Source organism: Hevea brasiliensis, chromosome 9, assembly GCF_030052815.1.
Source record: "Hevea brasiliensis isolate MT/VB/25A 57/8 chromosome 9, ASM3005281v1, whole genome shotgun sequence".
Classification (NCBI taxonomy): domain Eukaryota; kingdom Viridiplantae; phylum Streptophyta; class Magnoliopsida; order Malpighiales; family Euphorbiaceae; genus Hevea; species Hevea brasiliensis.
In genome coordinates this window covers 17,778,712-17,795,982 of record NC_079501.1, presented here as the reverse complement: position 1 = coordinate 17,795,982, position 17,271 = coordinate 17,778,712, and the positions used below count along the sequence as shown (strand labels likewise).

General features: G+C 32.3%; 3 protein-coding genes across 11 annotated transcripts; 2 read left to right on the top strand and 1 right to left on the bottom strand.

The window, feature by feature from the left end:
• The first annotated feature begins 1,017 nt into the window (after window positions 1-1,017).
• LOC110671392 (pentatricopeptide repeat-containing protein At2g26790, mitochondrial) lies at window positions 1,018-6,655 on the top strand. 7 transcript variants are annotated; one of them, XR_009151288.1, is made up of 5 exons: window positions 1,018-3,260; window positions 3,813-3,880; window positions 4,968-5,087; window positions 5,796-5,881; window positions 6,154-6,655. XR_009151288.1 is itself a non-coding variant. In XM_021833850.2 (4 exons), exons 1-3 carry the CDS (start codon window positions 1,185-1,187, stop codon window positions 5,842-5,844), a joined length of 2,193 nt encoding a protein of 730 aa, XP_021689542.1. In that variant the 5' UTR covers window positions 1,018-1,184; the 3' UTR covers window positions 5,845-5,881; window positions 6,164-6,655. The 7 variants fall into 7 exon arrangements, 3 of the variants coding, with proteins under 3 accessions (XP_021689542.1, XP_021689541.1, XP_058009222.1); XR_009151287.1 differs by having other exon boundaries at window positions 4,968-5,881; XR_009151286.1 differs by having other exon boundaries at window positions 3,813-5,087.
• LOC110671394 (two-pore potassium channel 3) lies at window positions 6,563-8,622 on the bottom strand. 3 transcript variants are annotated; one of them, XR_002498091.2, is made up of 3 exons: window positions 7,507-8,622; window positions 7,312-7,431; window positions 6,972-7,110 (listed from the first exon to the last, which is right to left on the bottom strand). XR_002498091.2 is itself a non-coding variant. In XM_058153240.1 (3 exons), exons 1-2 carry the CDS (start codon window positions 8,535-8,537, stop codon window positions 7,356-7,358), a joined length of 1,056 nt encoding a protein of 351 aa, XP_058009223.1. In that variant the 5' UTR covers window positions 8,538-8,622; the 3' UTR covers window positions 6,972-7,110; window positions 7,312-7,355. The 3 variants fall into 3 exon arrangements, 2 of the variants coding, with proteins under 2 accessions (XP_021689545.2, XP_058009223.1); XM_058153240.1 differs by having other exon boundaries at window positions 7,312-7,380; XM_021833853.2 differs by lacking the exon at window positions 7,312-7,431 and having other exon boundaries at window positions 6,563-7,110; window positions 7,507-8,618.
• Window positions 8,623-10,097: 1,475 nt separating this feature from the next.
• Window positions 10,098-12,575, top strand: LOC110671384 (protein FAR-RED IMPAIRED RESPONSE 1-like). Its single transcript, XM_021833830.2, has 4 exons — window positions 10,098-10,349; window positions 10,488-11,593; window positions 11,667-12,378; window positions 12,480-12,575. Exons 1-4 carry the CDS (start codon window positions 10,098-10,100, stop codon window positions 12,573-12,575), a joined length of 2,166 nt encoding a protein of 721 aa, XP_021689522.2.
• Window positions 12,576-17,271: the final 4,696 nt, after the last annotated feature.

Genomic DNA, 17,271 nt, shown 5'->3' with positions numbered 1-17,271 from the left:
ATTATAAATTCCTATATAAAGAAGCTAATTTTCTTGCGAACTAATGAAATTTCAGCAGAAAGTCTGAGAAAAAAAGGAAGAATCGGTTGGTGTGGTTGATATACAAATGATTACACTCTGATTGTGGGTTTGGAGGATGAAATTATTAAATGGGTTTGAGCATTAATGTGAAAGGCATACTGCTCATTTTGTAACTCTGTTAAATAAATTTTAAATTTATATATATATATATATATATATATATATATATATATAAATCTAACTCTAATTAAAATTCGAATTTTGAGATTTTATACCTATGAAAACAACTCCAAAACTTAACTAAACTTCATCGGTAAAATTTTGTAATTTTGAGTTAGTGTATCATTTTCTAATAGTATTAGCGACAAAAGAAAGCACACTTGTTCAGTTCACAGAACACAAATGCTAAAGGGTATCAAAAGGGGCCTCGAAGGAGGGCGTTGTAGAAAAAAATATGAAAAGTAAAAAAAAAAAAAAAAAAAAAAGAAAAACTTGTAGGTGTCTTAACTTCTTATTCATAATATCATATTTTCATTAAAACTATAAAAAATTATGCAATACTTTCATTTAATTTAAAATTTATTTTTATATTTAATTTATTTAATTTTTCACGTAATAATTTTTAACTAATTAATTATTAATTGCATGATTTATCAAAAATATTATCCATTTTAATCAATCATTTAATTACATAATTTAATATGTTTTTAAAATTTGCAATCATTTTTTTTTTTACAATATTAACTATCTTATTATGTTATGATAATTTAAGTATGAATAAAGCCTAGCTATTAGTTTAATATATTTATGATTATAAGATTATTAGTTTATTAATATAAATTATTATTATTATTATTTTTTAATTTTCTCCTTTATCTTTATTAAACAAGTTCGTTTAACCAATTGACTCAAAAACCAGAGTTTTAACGAATTAATAAGTTAAAATTCTAACTCATTTATTCTCCATATAGCACTGTTTACATATAAAAGCACTATATAATTGAAAAACCCTAAAACCCTAAAACTCTAAAACTAAAACTGTAATCCTCTATGTCAAAGCGTTGGAAAACCTCTGTTTTTCTCCAACACTTGTTCTGCATTTATGAATTCGCAATCCTCTGCTTCTCCTCTTCGTCGTCTTATATGATAAACTCTCAACTTCCATGTGGGTTTCGTCTTCCAGGTCAGTCTTTAATTTTAATAGAAAACTCCTGACCCCTAAACCCATCACCATCGGAGTTGTTCTCTTCAATTCCAAATCCTTCTCATCTTCACTTTGCCCCTTAATCAACTACTCCACCGCTGCCGCAAGCAACAGCGACGGTGACCCGCAACAACAGCTACTCCAGTTAGATTCATTCGAAGTTGTTGATATCTTATACAGCCTTAAGAAACAGCCCAGTCGTGCTGTCTCCTTCTTTTACCAATTGAAAGACAGGGGCTTCCAAAATGATGTCTCCACCTATGCTGCCATTATTAGAATCCTCTGTTATTGGGGTCTCCACAGGAACCTCCATTCCATTTTCTTTGATCTTATTCTGGCTTCTTTTGATATTTCACTTTTGCTTGATACTCTTAGTGAAGGGGTTGTTGATGACACTAAAAAAAACTCTTCTTTTCTGTTTAAAGTATATGATGCCTTGGTTAAGTCCTATGTAAGTGCCGGTAAGTTTGATGAGGCTATTGATGCTTTGTTTCAAATGGGAAGACGCGGATTCGTGCCCCATATATTCACCTGTAACTTTCTTATGAATAGAATCATTCAGAATGGTAAATCGGATACGGCTCTGGCCATTTACAAACAGTTGAAGAGGTTGGGTTTGAGCCCTAATGATTACACCTATGCTATTGTGATAAAAGCACTTTGCATTAAGGGTAGTTTAGAAGAGGCTATAGATGTCTTCAAGGATATTGAGGACAGTGGTGTTACCACCACTTATTTTGCTTACACAGCTTATATAGAAGGACTTTGTGCGAATCAGAAGTCGGACTTGGGATATCAGGTGCTTCAGGCATGGAAAGCAGCTAACATCCCATTCCATGTGTATATTTATTCAGTTGCAATTCGTGGCTTTTGCAATGAGATGAAATTGGATAAAGCCGAAGGAGTCTTACTTGACATGGAAAAAGAAGGGTTAGTTCCAGATATGCATTGCTATAGTACATTGATTTGTGGGTTCTGCAAGGGTGGGAAATTGCAAAAAGCATATGCTCTCCTCAATGACATGATGTCGAAGGGTGTCAAAATAAACTGTGTTGTTGTTGGCTCAATTCTGCACTGCTTGTGTGAAATGGGCATGCATTCTGAAGCGGTTGATCAATTTAATCAATATAAGAACTTAGGTATATTTCTAGATGAGGTTTCCTACAACATTATAGTTGATGCTTTGTGCAAACTGGGGAAACTAGAACAAGCTGTAGCATTGCTAGATGAAATGAAGGTCAAGCGAATGGATATGGATTTAATGCATTATACTACCCTAATTAATGGGTATTGTTGCCAAGGAAATCTGGTTGGTGCATACAAGGTTTTTGAAGAAATGAGAGAAAAGGGTTTCAAGCCAGATATTATCACTTACAATGTACTTGCCAGTGGATTTTGTAGACAAGGTCTTGCAACTGAGGCGCTTGGCCTTTTGGATTATATGAAAACACAGAATCAGAAACCTAATGCTATTACACACAATGTGATAATTGAAAGTTTATGTGAAGGAGGCGAAGTGAAAGAGGCAGAAGCATTTTTTAATGGTATAAAGGATAAGAGTTTAGATAATTATGCTGCAATGATTAATGGATACTGTAGAGCCAGTCATACTACAAAGGCTTATAAACTTTTCATTAGACTTTCAAGACAGGGACATATAGTGAAGAAAAGTTGCTGTTGTAATCTTCTCAAAAACCTGTGTGAGGAAGGTAATAATGATGGAATTCTAACGCTGCTGAAGAAAATGTTGGCTTTGAATGTGGAACCTAGCAAGTTTATGTACAATATAATCATTGCTGCTCTGTGTCGAGCTGGAGATGTGACAAATGCACGATTGGTTTTTGACAATTTGTCTGGGAGAGGGTTGACTCCTGATATCATTACCTACACAATGATGATAAATAGTTACTGCAGGATTAATTGCTTGCAGGAAGCCCATGATCTTTTTCATGATATGAAACGAAGAGGAATTAAACCTGATCTGGTTACTTTTACAGTTTTGCTTGATGGTCATCAAAAAGCACATATAAGAAAGGTACGTTCCCCTGACAGTTCTAAGGGATGCAGTGAAGATGCATTTGATGCTTCAACTGTTTGGACAGAAATGAAGAATAGTGGGATCAGGCCTGATGTCATTTGTTATACTGTTTTGATTGATGGACATAGTAAAGCAGATAACCTTCAGGATGCCAAATGCCTCTTTAATGAAATGATAGAGAGAGGACTAGAACCTGATATAGTAACTTACACAGCTCTTCTGTTTGGCTGTTGTAACAGAGGAGATGTGGATAGGGCAGTAGACCTTCTTTATCAAATGTCACTGAAGGGAATACAGCCTGATACTCACACCATGTCTGCTTTACACCGTGGTATTTTAAAAGCCAGCAATTTACAGTTTCAGAAGTTAGAACTTCTGTAAATGATGGTGGCTGGATACTAATCGCATGTTGTACTGATGAACTAATCTTGTCAATACTTTGCGTCTTTTCATGTTTGTATGTTTCTTATGTGGTGTCTGTGTCAATCTGTAAAATATTTTGATGGATATTAAATTGTTAATTTGTCATCTTCTGCGGATACATGCTAGGTGGCTGCTATATTGATTAATTCTAACTTCCGAGTGAGCTGGAAAGATCTATCTGAACTCCAAAATCTGTATGATCTTCTTCCTTGTGCAAATCTTTTATCATTTATATTTGCAAGGTTTCAACTTTTAACTGAAAGCATTTCATAACACATTTCTCTTTGGGAGGTTGTCTAATGCCCAAACTCTTGAACTATGCAGAAATTTATGATGAGAATATCAAATTTGATCCTACAAAACTTGTGTTTTGTTGTTTGAATTTCAAAGTTTCAAGCAACTCTGTGAAATGTTGTGCTATGCATCTCTTTCTCCACAATTCACTAGATCATTTGAAATCGAACACATAGAATACTAGATGTAAATGCTCGCATGAACATGCTTTGGTTGACCAGCTTTAGGTGATTGTCTATTGCTTGAGATTACTAATTCTTGGAGTACATTTATTCCATATTAACTGGGTGGCTGTACTTCTGCTATTGCACTTGAACCCTGAAAAGAATCCATTTTATTCTAGTGTGGTGATTGTATATTCATCACTTAAGGAATCATTGTCAAAACGCTAGGCCTTCACACAAGTTATTCAAATTGCTTGTGCCTGGGCCTTGACTCAAGTTTGGGACAGTGTGGGATTGCATTGTATCATGGTTCAAACCCTGTCATTCTCCTGGTGTGCGTTAGAAAAAATAAGCTCCAGTGTTTGTCCCAATAGTCACTCAATTGATGGTGGGCAAGGATGCTCGAAAAATGATAGCACTAAGATTTTTCAAAAAATAAATAGCTGATTAGAACAAAATAAAGGCCTTTTTTCAACTATGAAAAGAAAAAGCTTAGAGGAATATTGAATAATGCTGAATTGTTTTTTTTTTCTACTCTTTGATTTCTAAATAGGTTACTAGAACTTCTCATGATTCTTCTTCTCTTGCACCTTCCACCCTTTGGGTGGAGGAGAAAGTATGATGATAATAATCTATGGAGAAAAATGTCAGCTAGCATGGGATTGCCTTTTTGTGTGATGTAGATTGTAAAGTTATAAGAAATTGTTATTCGACTTTTAAGTGGCTTAATTTCATTGGTGCTTGCTATACTTATTTCAGCATGCTTAAATTCAATTTGTGACATAAATTTCAATTGTGGCAACTGTATTTTCACTGATTTCAGGGCAATCACTTAAATTTAAGCAACCACAGAAATTTTATGGAAAGTCCAATTAACATTGTTGAAATTAAATCCATTTAAGGCGGAACAAACATTCAATAGCAGAGATCAAATTGAAATCATGTAATTACTTCTTTTCCTTTCACTGCCTGTTTCCACTTCTTTCAAGTTCTCTAGTTCGTTTCTTGAGCTTGTTGATTCTCTGCAATTTTGTGGTTTATCTTTACGCAATTTATTTGTTTTTGCCTCTTGATTTTTCTGTTTTTGGTGTTTCACAATTGATCCTTTATAATTGGACCACGTCACTGTGGTTTATTATTATTATTGTAGTTGATTTATTGTATACAGATTAAATACATTATCTGCTGTCTGCTTGAACTTGATCTACCCAACTGCGAGTTGGGATTTGACTATACTACTTAGTGAGTAGCATTATTCCCTTCAAGTTAAATTAGCTTTAGCTTTCCATATTCGGCAATTCATTTCATTGGATTTGGTGTTTTACTTCATTGCCTTAGATCTAATTCTCATAACTACAATCTTGTTGAATATTTTTGAAGCTATTTGTCAAAAACAATTTTCTAGCTGGATGAAATGCTTATCAATTTCAAGGAAGCTTGTAAATATGACCTGCCCTGTTCTGTTGTGTTCAAGCATTAATGGATCTTTTAGAAATGATGTGGTAACTTAAACATACCATGAGAAACATCGCAAAGAATGCTAATTCACATCTTGAACTTGCATTGAGATCTACCTTTAACTTAGTGTTTTTGAACTCTCATGATATAGAATATTATTCCTTGGAAGCTAATAAATATGGTGCTTATTCAGGTATTTGCAAATGCCAGTTTTTCAAGGAAGCAGACCCACAAGAAGATGAAACTAGGGGATCTGCAATTAATTTGTTCACCTTTCAGGTAAATCAGCATGCTTGGTAAACCAGGAAGTTGGTGGGAAGTCCTTTGGAACTACATATAATTATTTCAATGTATTATGTTTGGGAAACATTATCATCTTTCTTACCTTAATCATTGAGGAAATTAGAAACACCCTAGGTCCCTGAGCCTGAGCTCCCAATCCTCGGTGCTATGCGACTATCAGTGACTTGTATTTTTTTTTTTTTTTCCTGGGGGTTGCTTTATTTTTTAAAATCTTGGTGAAAAAGAATAAGAAATGTTAATGTTTGTAGGGACTTCCAGTGCCTAGACCACATCATTAAGAAATTTGAGTCCTTGAATTAGGATCGAGGACAGTTGGTGAGAAGGCTTTGGAAAAAAATTCGAAAGCTCACAAGGAATCTCGATGATGGATTTGCCATTTTAAAGAGTTGCCAAGACAAATGAGGGGTTCAATCTCCTTGAGAGAGCTTAGAAATTCTTGGAAGTATGGATCACCCACAGAGCTATACTTGATCATTTTTGTATTAGCAAGAACTTGAATCCAATTTGCACAGTGATATTGAGATCAACTGATTTATTATTGAATTGAGAGAGAGAGAGAGAGAGAGAGAGAGAGAGAGAGAGAGAGAGAGAGAGAGGAAATAACTTTCCACCTCATGATAGGAAATAAGATCTTGAAGGTGACACCACCCCTCTGGCTTGTCCTAACTGTTATGATACTGGTATGTGAAGCCATTAAAAAACAATGATATGTATTTTACATAAATAATTGCCTTTTGTTTTCCCTCTAAACCTTTTCTCCTACATCAACTTCAAATAGAAATCTTTTTCCCACATTATAAAGCTACAAAAAGCTTTTATGTTTTTCTAATGTGGGACTTGTAGTTTTACTTAATGTACAAACTATTCATAACAATAACTACTTTTGAGCAATGATTTTTGTTTCTATACGGTGAGGAAAAATTCCAAATCTAGCTAGACTTTTGTGTGCCCATTTGGCATAGCATTTGGAATTGTGGTTTTGCAAAAGCACCCTTTTGAATGTGCTCTGTGTTGGCCAAAGTAACCAAAAGCTGAGGCATTTTCTATACCTTTGTTTTACTCAGCCACCTTCCATGATATCAGCAAGAGTAATCTTGCCACAATTGATATTATCTAAAGAGTCAAATTGGTTGCAGATCTGAAGAATCTCTTTCTCTGTTACTTTCCCCATCTCCTTGAGCTTGTATATAACAAATTCAGATTTGCTGCAACCATAAATGAAATCAACATCATGACCTTTCTCAGGGCAAGCACATAATAACCAAGTTGACATATCAAAGAATTCAATTCTGAAATACTACAATGACTTACCCAACTTCTATATTATATTAATATCTCATTTGGTTAAAATATACATATTTCTTAGAAAGTAAATTACTAAGAAGTAACAGTTATTAGGAAGTTACCTCCAGAGAAATCTTATGATGCAAAATCAACCTGGTCAAAATCCTTATTTCAAGTGTGCTGTGTGAATTCTTCAATTGAAAGAAATTGAAGCAGATGTTGAACCCAAGTGTATAATTGGACTAAAAGAAGATAATGGCAACTTATGTGACTACCAAATCAAGCACATTAAGTTAAAAGAAGGAAAATAGGTATACCTGATGGATCCATCATTATCAAGATCTGCAGCTACCAAATCTCCAAGGGTCATCTTCTTCTGAAGAATCCATTTTGCAATCCTACGATTCCTCCTGTCAATCCTGAACTCAGCCAGGTATAAAAATCCCCTGGCAACCGCCAGTGTGCTAATCAAAAGCCAAACAATGGCAAAACATCTTCCTGTTGCTGTGGTGAAAGCGAAATCTCCATAACCAACAGTTGTGACAGAAGTAACAGAGAGATAAAAACTATCAACCCAACTCAAATTCTCCAGAAAATGTACTCCAATTGTTCCTATAGCAATGCAGCCAATGACAGCTACCAAGGCCAAGCACACTTTGATTCTAATTCTCATTCTCCCTTTAACTTTATCAATCATGTATGTGTTGAACCTATTCTCATCCACAGCACTCAACAGAACTGCTTCTTGCCTGTCACAAATGTAGGCGACCAACCCATTTAGCAGAATGTCTATAAACCCAAAACCAACCAATATGAAAACACAAGTAAAGAGCTTGGTAAATGTGGAGTCAGGAACTATATCACCAAATCCTATGGTGCAAAGTGTAACCACAGTGAAGTACAAGGCATCCACTGGCTTTAATGTGGTAGTACCCTTGAACCTTCCACTAAGCAGGAATATAACAACAACAATAATTAGATAAAAGACCACACCAATAAACGCTTGCCGAACGATCAACGGAGTAGAGTTGGGAGGTGTCCTAGGGTCTAAAGAATTGGGCATTGAAGACTCCCTGGCTTGAGTGAATAAAGATGGAGCAGAGTGTGAGCGATGGGGAAGCTTTCTTGTGTTCTTTTTCAAGCTGCAGGCAAGAACATTTACATAAGAAGAAGAATTTGGGGTGGTCTTGATGATGGGGATATTGGCATCACTAGAGATTAGATCAAGGCACCCAGAAGGTAATTCTCTCAAGTTTGATGATGGTTGGGTAGAATGATGATGATGATGATGATGATGATGATCTTCTGGTATTGTTGAAGTGTTTGGGAGAAAAGGTTCATCATCCATGTTGAATCAGCACAGGACAGGAACATATGTATATGAATGATTAGGAGAAAGAAAAAGAGAAGCTTGTGTTGTGTTGGGTGAGTTATTTGGCAAAAATTGTCAGAAAGATTTGACCCAACAAGAAGTCAATCAATTTATATGCTTAGAAAGTTTGGTCTTTGATGGTAGTTGATCTAACAGTCTCAAGCTTTCAAGAATCATCAGGATTCCCGTTCTTGCTCATTCATTGCTACATTAATTAGGTGGCTTTCTATTTCTATTATCTATTGCTTTTCAACTTCTTTCAGTTGTTCAGTTTAGATATAAAAAGAAAGCAAGGCAACTGCATTTGTTTGCAAGACCAAACTGATACTGAGTAATGTCACTCAAGGAGTCAAGGCTTGTTTGACCTGGCGTTATTGAGCGACCAGAGAGCTCGTGTCTTGCTCTAAATATAATTTTTTATATTATTAATTTATTATATTAAATTAAAATAGTAAAATAAATTTAATCCTTCAGTTTTTAATTTAAGATATTCGATAATCATACTCAGTCTTAATTAAATTACTAAGACTTAAAATTTTATATTAAAAAATTATTTATTTATCTCTATATCTTTTTATAAATAAATAAATATTTATCTAATTTATGGTTAATAATGCAATATTTAAATAATATTAAAATTTTATCTCAAATAAATAGTTATAATAACAAATATCTTGTTTATTTTAAAATAATTTTATAATAATAAATCATAAAGTATAATTTATTAAAAAAATTGTTGATGAAAATGTATGTAAGTTAAATCACATATAATTATTAACAATTAATTACTTATTGGCTCCACATGTTTAAAACTTTGTGGCTAATTTTTTTAATTTCATGTTTTTCTTTCTAAAAAAATATCAATTTTTTTTTTTTGAATTGGTAATTATATTATAGTATTTATAAGTTTAAAGACAAATTCAATATTATTAAATTAAATTTTAATAGTGTTTGTAATTAATTTTTGAGCCTTTTATAAATTTTTTATTTAACAATTAATTTAAGACCTTGATTGAGGGATCAAGTGGATCCACATTTATTATAGATCAAAAGGTTCTCAGTAATATAAAATATCCTTTTTACCCTTGATACTTTTGGAGGCAAAATTTTCTTCCATCTTCTACTCCTCCCTCATTTAACAATTTCCCTCCAACTACATTCTCTTTTTTTGAGCAATAGAAATAAATTATGTTTTCATTTTCAAGATAAAAATAAAATAAAACTTCTTCTTACATTTATTATCTCTATACACATTAAAGAAAACACATCTTTCCAAATACTCTTCTCTCCTTCTGCATGTTTTCTCCATCTTCCACAAATGGAAGAATCAATTATCCGTAATAAGAATAGTAGATTTGTTGATCACTCTAATCATAGCAATAATAGTAGACATGAAGATCAAATAGCAATACAGTTAGACGTGTTCTTATTGATATTTTTGGAAGGAGCCAAAGCCAAAGCCGAAGTGCAAATGAAGGTGCAAATAGAGATGAGTTAAGCTGTGGTGAATATGAGGATGGAAATCAAACCGAGCTAATGGAAGAAGAATCTGAAGAAAATGAAGCAGAAGAGGAATCTCAGGTAGGTGAAGCTAGTGATGGCAATGGCAATCAGATTTCTGTGATTCATGATAAGAATCAACAAATTGAGCTAGCAGGCCGTGATCAACCTCTAAGTGTTGGCATGTATTATGCTAGTATTAACGTTCTATTCGATGCATACCTTTCTTATGCTAGGGAGAAAAGTTTTAGTGTGGCTAAGAAGTCTGCTTCAAAAGGCAATGACAATGTGCGTAAATACCAAACAATTAGTTGTGATAGGGGAAGAAAATCTTATACAGAATCAATATCAAATAGAATAAATTGCCCTGCACGCCTAAGCACAATTTTAAGAAGTAATGGTTTTTTGCAAGTGACAAAATTGTAGACCCAACATAATCATGAGTTGGACCCTAATATGTCCAAGTTCATGAGAGTGCATAGGAGTATACCTTTAGCTATAAAAAGAAGGCTTGAAGCACATAACATTGCTGAAATAAGGCCAAGCAAAAGTGTTAGACTCCTAAAAGTGCAAGCTAGTGGTCCTGAGAAGTTAAGTTGTCTCCCAAGGGATTGTCGTAATTTTATTGACATATTAAAAAGGTGGAAGCTTAGCAATGGAGATGCTGATTACATAAACAGGATGTTTTTAAGAATGCAACAACAAAATACAAATTTTTTTCACTTGATTGATACAGATGAGGACCAGAGGCTTACTAATGTGTTTTTGGTGCATCCTCGGAGTATTATTGCTTATGAAGAGTTTTGTGATGTTGTAAGTGTTGATACAACATACCTCGTCAATCATTACAAAATGCCATTTGCAAGCATTGTTGGAGTTAATCATCACAGCCAATCAATTCTATTGGGTAGTGCACTTATTTCTCATGAGGATGCTAAGACTTTTAAATGGGTTTTCAGTACGTGGCTTATAGTAATGTGTGGTCGTGCTCCAAATGCAATCATGACAGATCAATGTGAGAGCATGAAAAGCACAATAAGGGAAGTTATGCCTAATGCAACCCATAGGTTTTGTATATGGCACATTCTTTGTAAGGTTCCTGAGAAGTTGAAGGGTGTTCAAGAGTATGACAAGGCAAAGAAGGAGTTTATTACACTCATATATGACAGCCTAAGTCCTACAATGTTCGAGAGAAATTGGCATGAATTTGTTGTGAAGTATAATTTGGAAGGTAACGAATGGTTATTGAAGCTTTACAACGAAAGACAGTTTTGGGTTCCAGTTTATGTCAACCATATCTTCTGGCCTGGAATGCTATTAACTCAAAGAAGTGAGGGTATGCATGTTTATTTTGATGGGTATGTTAACTCCTTTAGCACTTTGAAGCAATTTATTGAGCAACACGAGATTGCATTAAGAGATAAGGTTGAAAAAGAGTTCTTTGCAGATTTCAGATCCAAAAACACAGTTGTGAATTGTATTTTAGATTTTCAATGGAAGCGACAATTTCAAGAGGCTTACACTACTGGCATGTATAAACAGGTTCAGAATGAGATCAAACGAATTTGGTATTGTGGTATTGCAATGTGCATCAATCTGCTCCAGTGAAGATGTTAATGAAGATGATGAAGAATTTGACGAGCCAGGGTTTGAACAGCATAAAATTCTGGAAAGAAGTTTGATGAATGACTGGTATGTGAAGGAACATGTTTATAGTATTCTTTATAATGAAGAAGGCTCTATGTTCATATGCAATTACAGAAAATTTGAATCAAATGGCATATTGTGCGCTCATATATTGAAGGTAATTACCCTTAAAGATATAAGGCAAATTCATGAAAGATACATGATAAGGAGATGGAGAAAAGATGTTTACCGTAGGCACAGTAACATGTTTTGTGATGCAGGGTACCCTCATATGACAGAGGAATACAAAAAATTCAAGGAAATTGATAAGAGTTTTAATGAAGCTGCAGATATGGCTAAGGAAAGTGTTTCAAGACTTGAACGTATGAAGGCATGTCTAGAGGATTTGAAGTTAGGATTTCAAAACTGGGATGGTCGATTGAATAATGCTAATGACAATGTAAATGGTGATGCTCCGGATGATGGTGATAGAGATTTACAAACTCAAATAATGATTGTCCGAAATCCAATTGTTGCATCTAGTCGAGGACGTCCACGGGGTAGTCGTTTTAGGTTTGCATTTGAAAGAAGGCATAATAGCGGTGCTCGTGGTCGTGGTCGAACTAGAGGGCGTGGCAGAGTTCGTGGACAAGCTTCAAATAATGCTTTAACTCAAGAATCTCAATACCAAGTATTTGTCATCCACTCTTGTATTTATTTCACTCAGATATTTTTTTAACAATTTAAAGACATATCAATAACATTTTTTTTTCCTTCATTTCACCTTTGTAGGCATCAAATGTTGATGTAAGAAATCTTACATTGAATGTCAATGATAGTTTTTTTGTTTCTTCTAGCCAAGCTGCTGAAAATTGGATTAGTCTTTAAGTTATTTTAATGTTGCAATTCAAAAAAATTGAAGATGAGCATCATAACAATTATTCAGTTGCTTATATAAAGTTTTATGATGGTTATAAAGAGGAATATGGTGTTTTGTTAATTTTGATACTTTTAGTTATATGTTTATAAAATTATGGTTTCATGTTTATGAAGTACACTTTGTAATCGCTTAAAGTTATATATATATATATATATATATATATTAATTATGATACATGTTAGTGAAATCTAGTGTAAATTTGACACACCATACTCTAACTTTAAGCACTGTAATAGTGTAGGTAGTTTCTGAAATTAGCTGACCAATTTTCATCCTATTTTTACTTAGGTTGAACAGCTATACATATTGTTCATGACTACTTTAAGCATTTGTCACCTGTTGATGCTTTATTACATGAGGCAAATTCATATCACTCAACAAGTTTGAGCATATTTAATTCTACTTAGCTAGTTTCATTTTTTAGCTAGCTAGTTTCATAATAAGGAATGGCTACTTTTAGAATTGTCTTATCTTGTTAGGCATGTTCATTATTTTTATTCAATCCTAGTTCTTATTTCAGTTTTCTTGTAGTTTTTCCTACCCTGTATACAAACTTTATAAATGCATAAATGAAATTTGGATTCTAAGTTTTACTAAATCCAATCATGATATAAATAGCAGAAATATATTATTCAATTAACAATATGAAATTAAAAAAAAAAAAACCTCAAACTGTCAACATTTAAACAACCAACAATAATTTGGGCTACAATCATATTTCAAAAGAATAGAACATGTCTAAATTTCTTGACTATGATGCTTTACAGACACAAAAAATGTAGTAGGCTCTGCTGCAGATCTACTAAAGGTGCACACATCACTTTTCTTCAGTTCATACCATTGAACAAATAACATCCATCTACTCTCAAACCTAGTCATCCACTTCTTACGTCCAGTTGCTCTTATTGAAACTTGCCTGCAAACATACCCTACTCGAAATGGAATTGATCTTTTAGCACGCTTAAGGGTGATTGTGCAATTTCTTGTGCCAAGATGACTCAATGCTGCCTGAACTGGAATGTACTGTAAAATCCACAAGAAATAAATAAATTGAGAAAAAATTATAATAAATAATTTAAACCATATAGTAATTTCATTTAATATAGAGTTTGTAAATAATTACTACTTTATATTTCCAGTCATAATTCTTGCAAACAAACGTGAATGTCCAAGTACACAGTGGTAAGTCGATTCCTATTCAGTTTGCATTAAAACAATAATTAAAATTAATGCATGAAAATACAAAAATTATTAAAAATTCTAAAAACACATACCTGGAGAGCGTAAAGGGTAAGTGATCTCATGTCCTTCATTATTGTAAATTTTCACTGCAAAATCTTCCGGGCTAACAAAATTGAATCTCATAATCTAATCCAACTTGGAAATGAATCAAAAACTTCCAAACCCCATCCATCAGGTATGCACTATCATCTTCTTTGACTACAAAGACCTCCCAAATTTCTCCATTCGGTATACGCACCTGAAAAGTTGCTTCGTTTTCTGTTGTACTCCACATGAATATATGAAATAGTATTTCTTTTGAATGAAAAAAAATGTCTTAATTACAAGCATGATTATATATGCCTCTAACATTATAATAGATATAACTTCAAGTGTAAATGATAACTCACAATGATCAATTGTTCATAGATATCCTCTGTTACTTTGATATTAAAGCTATCCCCCATTGTATGAAGCCTGCCAAATATAAATATCTTGCTTTCTAAGTCTAATACTGTTAAAAGAATACTTTTCATGATCTATTACTCGAAGAGGAAAAAGTTATCCCAGCTTAAGGTTTTATAACATGTTTATTCATTGAGTATAAATATAGATATCTAGCGTTATGAGAATATGACTATGAACTTAATTGATTTCAAAATATTAAAATATAGATACCTGTTAAGTATTCCTTCAAACTGTTTCTGAAATGTGAGATGTTGTCTTTGCTAGAGAGAGAAGAATGAGGAACTTTAACCCAAGGTCGACTATAAGAAAGCAACCGGATTAATGTGTTTCTCTCTATCTAAACATTGAGAAGAAGATGACACGATCATAAAAGAGAGACGTAATCAAAGATATTTGGAAGTATATTGAATCAATATTACACATAGAAAGTGCGAGACGAAGAAAGGAAATGATTCTTTTATTGCAATCTTGTGATCTTTCATATTTCTGCGTTTAAGGGTGTGGAAAAAATTGTTTTAGTATTAAATATTTTGCTTTCCAAGTTAGTCTTGAAAGAGTGCATTAATGGTGTGAAACAACGTGCTTTAGTGTTGAATATTTTGCTTTCCAAGTTAGTCTTGAAACGGTGCACTTAATGTTTAAACAATGCAGTTTTAATAATATGAAGAGAATTTTTATCAAAAATATATTACACGATTTTTATTGACAGATTATTATAATCATACCATATATTAAAGCATAATTAATTTAATTTATGAGTTATAATTTTAATTAATTATTTTTTGTCAATTTATATTAATGGTAAATATAATCATACGTTATATCACATTAAGTTAATTTTACATAGAGTTGATCTAATAGTTCACTATGTGGCATGTAACTCATATAGTTAATTTTAAATTGATCAATTTATTAATAGACTATGTGGCATGCCATATAGATCATATTTTAAGTTTTATATAGTTAATTTTAAATTGATCAATTTAATAATCGATTATGTGGCATGTCACATAGATCTTAGGTTAAAGGTCATATAGTTAATTTCAAATTGATCAATTTAATAATTGACTATGTGACAGGTTACCTAGATCATAGGTTAAGCCCCATATTATGTATAGTACATAGAGTCAATTTATAATTGATTATGTAGCACGTAACATAGATCATAGGTTATATCTCATATAGTGTATAATACATAAAGTCAATTTATAATTGATTATGTAGCAGTAATTGATTATGTAGCATGTCATATAGATCGTAGGTTATAACTCATATGGTTAATTTCAAATTGATCAATTTAAAAGTTGACTGTGTGACATGTCACATAAATCATAGGTTAAGCCTCATATAGTGTATAATACATTGGGTCAATTTATAATTTAATCTGTAGCATGTAACATAGATCATAGGTTAAACCTCATATGGTGTATAGTACATAGAGTTAATTTATAATTGATTATGTAACACGTAACATGTATCATAAGTTATTTTCTCATATAGTGTATAATATATAAAATCAATTTATAATTGATTATGTAGCATGTCACATAGATCATGGGTTAAAACTCATATAGTTAATTTCAAATTGATCAATTTAATAATTGACTATAAGACATGTCACATAGATCATAGGTTAAACCTCATATAGTGTATAGTATATAGAGTCAATTTGTAATTTAATCTGTAGCATGTATCATAGATCACATGTTAAGTCTCAAATAGTTTATAGCACATAGAGTCAATTTATATTTTAATCTGTAGCATGTAACATAGATCATAAGTTAAGTATCATATAGTGTATAGTACATAGAGTCAATTTACAATTGATTATGTAGCATGTCACATAAATCATAAGTTAAGGTTTATATAGTTTATAGTACATAGAGTCAATTTATAAGTGATTTTGTGGCATGTAACATAGATCAATGATTAAGTCTCATATATTATGTATAGTATATATAGTCAATTTTTTATCAGATCAAAGATTTGTATAAACTCTTGCTAATTCCAATAATATTAGTTGCACATTCATGCCATGAAATGTAAATTCCAGGATTAGCATCTTAAAAAATAACATAATACTCTTGTGTTTTATTTCCTTTAACCATAGTAAGTTGAAAAATAAAAAAATAATAGAAAAAACGGATTCAAAAGAATGATGTTATCTTGTTTGAAGATGAAAGCAACTCCAAAGATGAATCTAATGAAAAAAGAAGGGAGTGGGAAGATGAAGATGAAGATGAAGATGAAGATGAAGAAAGTGAAAAATTGAAGATTAAAATAGAGGGAGCTTTCTGATAAAAAAGAATAAGAAGATGAATATATTTTTAATGGAGAGAGGGGGGCATACAGAAAGAGAGGGTCGACGTTTTGAAGGAATGAAGAATAAAGATGTCCTTCAATAACAAATAATGAAAAAAATTGAGAGAAATGTGGTAAATAGAACAATGGGGCGTATAAAATATGAAGAAAGAGATGAAATAAAGAATGAGAAATTATGTAAATGTAGAAGAAGGAGAAATTATAGAAAGATAGGAAAAAAATTAAAGTGACAGAAATAAATTAATTGATATATGCATGAAAAGTAATAATTTGCTCTTGATACTTAACGAATGAGAGAGAATTTATACTTTAAAACTTATAATACTTTATGGATGAGAGAGAACTTATAATTTAAAATTTAAATTATACATATTATTTTAGAAAAATCTTTATAAAGGCAATAATGTAAAAATATAGATTTTCAATGAATAAAATTACATAAATAATTTACAATAAATATTAATCTACTTGATGCCTTAAGCTTTTTCCCTTAGTTTTAATAGTTTTAAACTAACAATTGCCTCATATTTAACGCAGGAAAACTTCTAAATCCAGAGCCTGGGAGTTTTTCTAATCTGACAGCTACATCCGGATAAGGCAAAGCATCCTCACCGTCATAAAAAATCTAAAAGA

What these genes read in the sequence shown, in the direction of transcription:
- LOC110671392 (XM_058153239.1), top strand. Translation starts at nt 1,185, where the DNA reads ATGTGGGTTTCGTCTTCCAGGTCAGTCTTTAATTTTAATAGAAAACTC.
- LOC110671394 (XM_021833853.2), bottom strand. Translation starts at nt 8,537, where the DNA reads ATGGATGATGAACCTTTTCTCCCAAACACTTCAACAATACCAGAAGAT. An exon ending in GATAATGATGGATCCATCAG is followed by an intron (nt 7,111 to 7,506) that starts GTATACCTATTT and finishes TTATGGTTGCAG; the next exon opens with CAAATCTGAATTTGTTATAT.
- LOC110671384 (XM_021833830.2), top strand. Translation starts at nt 10,098, where the DNA reads ATGGAAGAAGAATCTGAAGAAAATGAAGCAGAAGAGGAATCTCAGGTA. An exon ending in CTTCAAAAGGCAATGACAAT is followed by an intron (nt 10,350 to 10,487) that starts GTGCGTAAATAC and finishes ACAAAATTGTAG; the next exon opens with ACCCAACATAATCATGAGTT. An exon ending in GAGGCTTACACTACTGGCAT is followed by an intron (nt 11,594 to 11,666) that starts GTATAAACAGGT and finishes AATCTGCTCCAG; the next exon opens with TGAAGATGTTAATGAAGATG.